This window comes from Solanum pennellii, chromosome 8 (assembly GCF_001406875.1).
Source record: "Solanum pennellii chromosome 8, SPENNV200".
Classification (NCBI taxonomy): Eukaryota; Viridiplantae; Streptophyta; class Magnoliopsida; order Solanales; family Solanaceae; genus Solanum; species Solanum pennellii.
This window is the reverse complement of record NC_028644.1, coordinates 61745096-61746702: the sequence shown is the minus strand read 5'-3', so window position 1 is coordinate 61746702 and position 1607 is coordinate 61745096. Positions and strand designations below refer to the sequence as shown.

Genomic DNA, 1607 nt, shown 5'->3' with positions numbered 1-1607 from the left:
ATTGTTGGGAATTAAACACACAACACACACAAATAATCTAGAGAAAAGAGAAACGGAACACAAACGGGACACACAAGAATTTAACGTGGTTCGGTTTCCCTACTCCACGACTGTAACAGGAGGATTTTTATTTCACTTGTGCTGCCTTGTGCTACTTTAGAATTACAAATACAAGGATCATATTTATAGGAAAACCAAATAGTTAACCTAGGGTTTCAGTAATGGGTCGGGCCGGCTCACAAGCCTCCACAAAGCCCAACAAAACGTCCCTACGCATTCAAGAAAATTAAAAAATAGGGATGAATGCACACTATAGTATACCAGCGATTTAGCTAACGTATTAACTATCTGAATTACGTTTGCAAATTTAAACTTTAAAGGAATTAATGATTTGTTAATTTATGTGACATTATTATTTTTAAAAAAAAAATTATGATATAAAGTATTTTCAACAATTTTTGTGACTACAAATAATTTCATTAAGATAAAAAAGTAATTTTACAATAAAATTATTTGTATTTATATTATTTTTTATATGGACTAAATAAAAGTTAAATTATTTTCAATTATGTAATGTTTATTGGGTTGATCTGAGGAAATACACGCCTTGCACTTTCATGTCGGAATTAAAGTACATCCCAAGTGTAAGCACTTAGAGCTTTGGTCATATTCCATTGTAAAAATTGAAAAAAAATAAATAGTTATTTTAGAAAGAAAATTAAAAAAATAGAATTATATTTGATCATGAATATAAATTAGAATTCTTTTCCATTTTTTTGAGTAATATAGAGCGGAAAAAAATTGAAAATCATTTTTTGAATTTCAAAAAAAATTATGACCAAACTTATTTTTCAGAATTTTAACTCTAAAATAAAAAAGAAGTTAAATACTTCCATGGCAAAATGCCATTAATTTTGCGAGAAGAGTCCAGTTTAATACATTAGTATCGTACTTGAATTAAATGATCAAATTGTGTATAATAACCAAAATATATATATATATATATATATATATATATATATATATNAAAAAAAGATGTATACATTCACATTATTATAGTATTAATTATTTACCAGTTAAAACTATAGCTTTGACATCGTTTCGTTTCACTGCTTCTTCATATTGCTCTTTTAAACTACCTATCACTGTTCCCAAAAACACAAAAAATCAAAACTGCTATATATAATAGCAATGAATATTAGTAATTAAATTCAAAACTAAAGTTTGGCAATCATTTGAATCTTGTGCGCCATATGTGTAGTCCGTGCGTGTGTTACATGTGTGTCTTATCATGTGTGTCTTATCTCATGCGTTACACGTGCAATCTTATCATTACGTAATTCTTTTTTAGTACTGCTAAAACACATTAAAATGAGACGGAGAGAGTATGTCTGAGTTATAATAGAACTATTAATCACACATATGTAAGCATCGTTATTTCTTTTCACCAAATAAAAAAATATATATATATAAGCAAAGCATCATTAATCCTCAAATAAAGTTGGCGTTAATAATATCGAATATATAAAATATAATTGCAAATAATATGAAAATTATCTATAGTACTAGTGCGTGTATATATATATATATATATATATATATATATA

The 1607-nt window shown here is 26.6% G+C and overlaps 1 protein-coding gene across 5 annotated transcripts in view; it reads right to left on the bottom strand.

Annotated features, from left to right (window-relative positions):
• Window positions 1-1607, bottom strand: part of LOC107027328 (peroxisomal fatty acid beta-oxidation multifunctional protein-like) — a 13241-nt gene that overhangs the window by 9269 nt on the left and 2365 nt on the right. For 2 of the 5 annotated variants that reach the window (XM_015228504.2, XM_027918898.1), the window contains exon 3: window positions 1074-1145. The exons of the other annotated variants lie outside the window; for them this stretch is intronic. In XM_015228504.2, the coding sequence (XP_015083990.1) occupies window positions 1074-1145 (72 nt within the window). The remainder of the gene's footprint in view (window positions 1-1073; window positions 1146-1607) is intronic. 5 annotated transcript variants of the gene reach the window in all.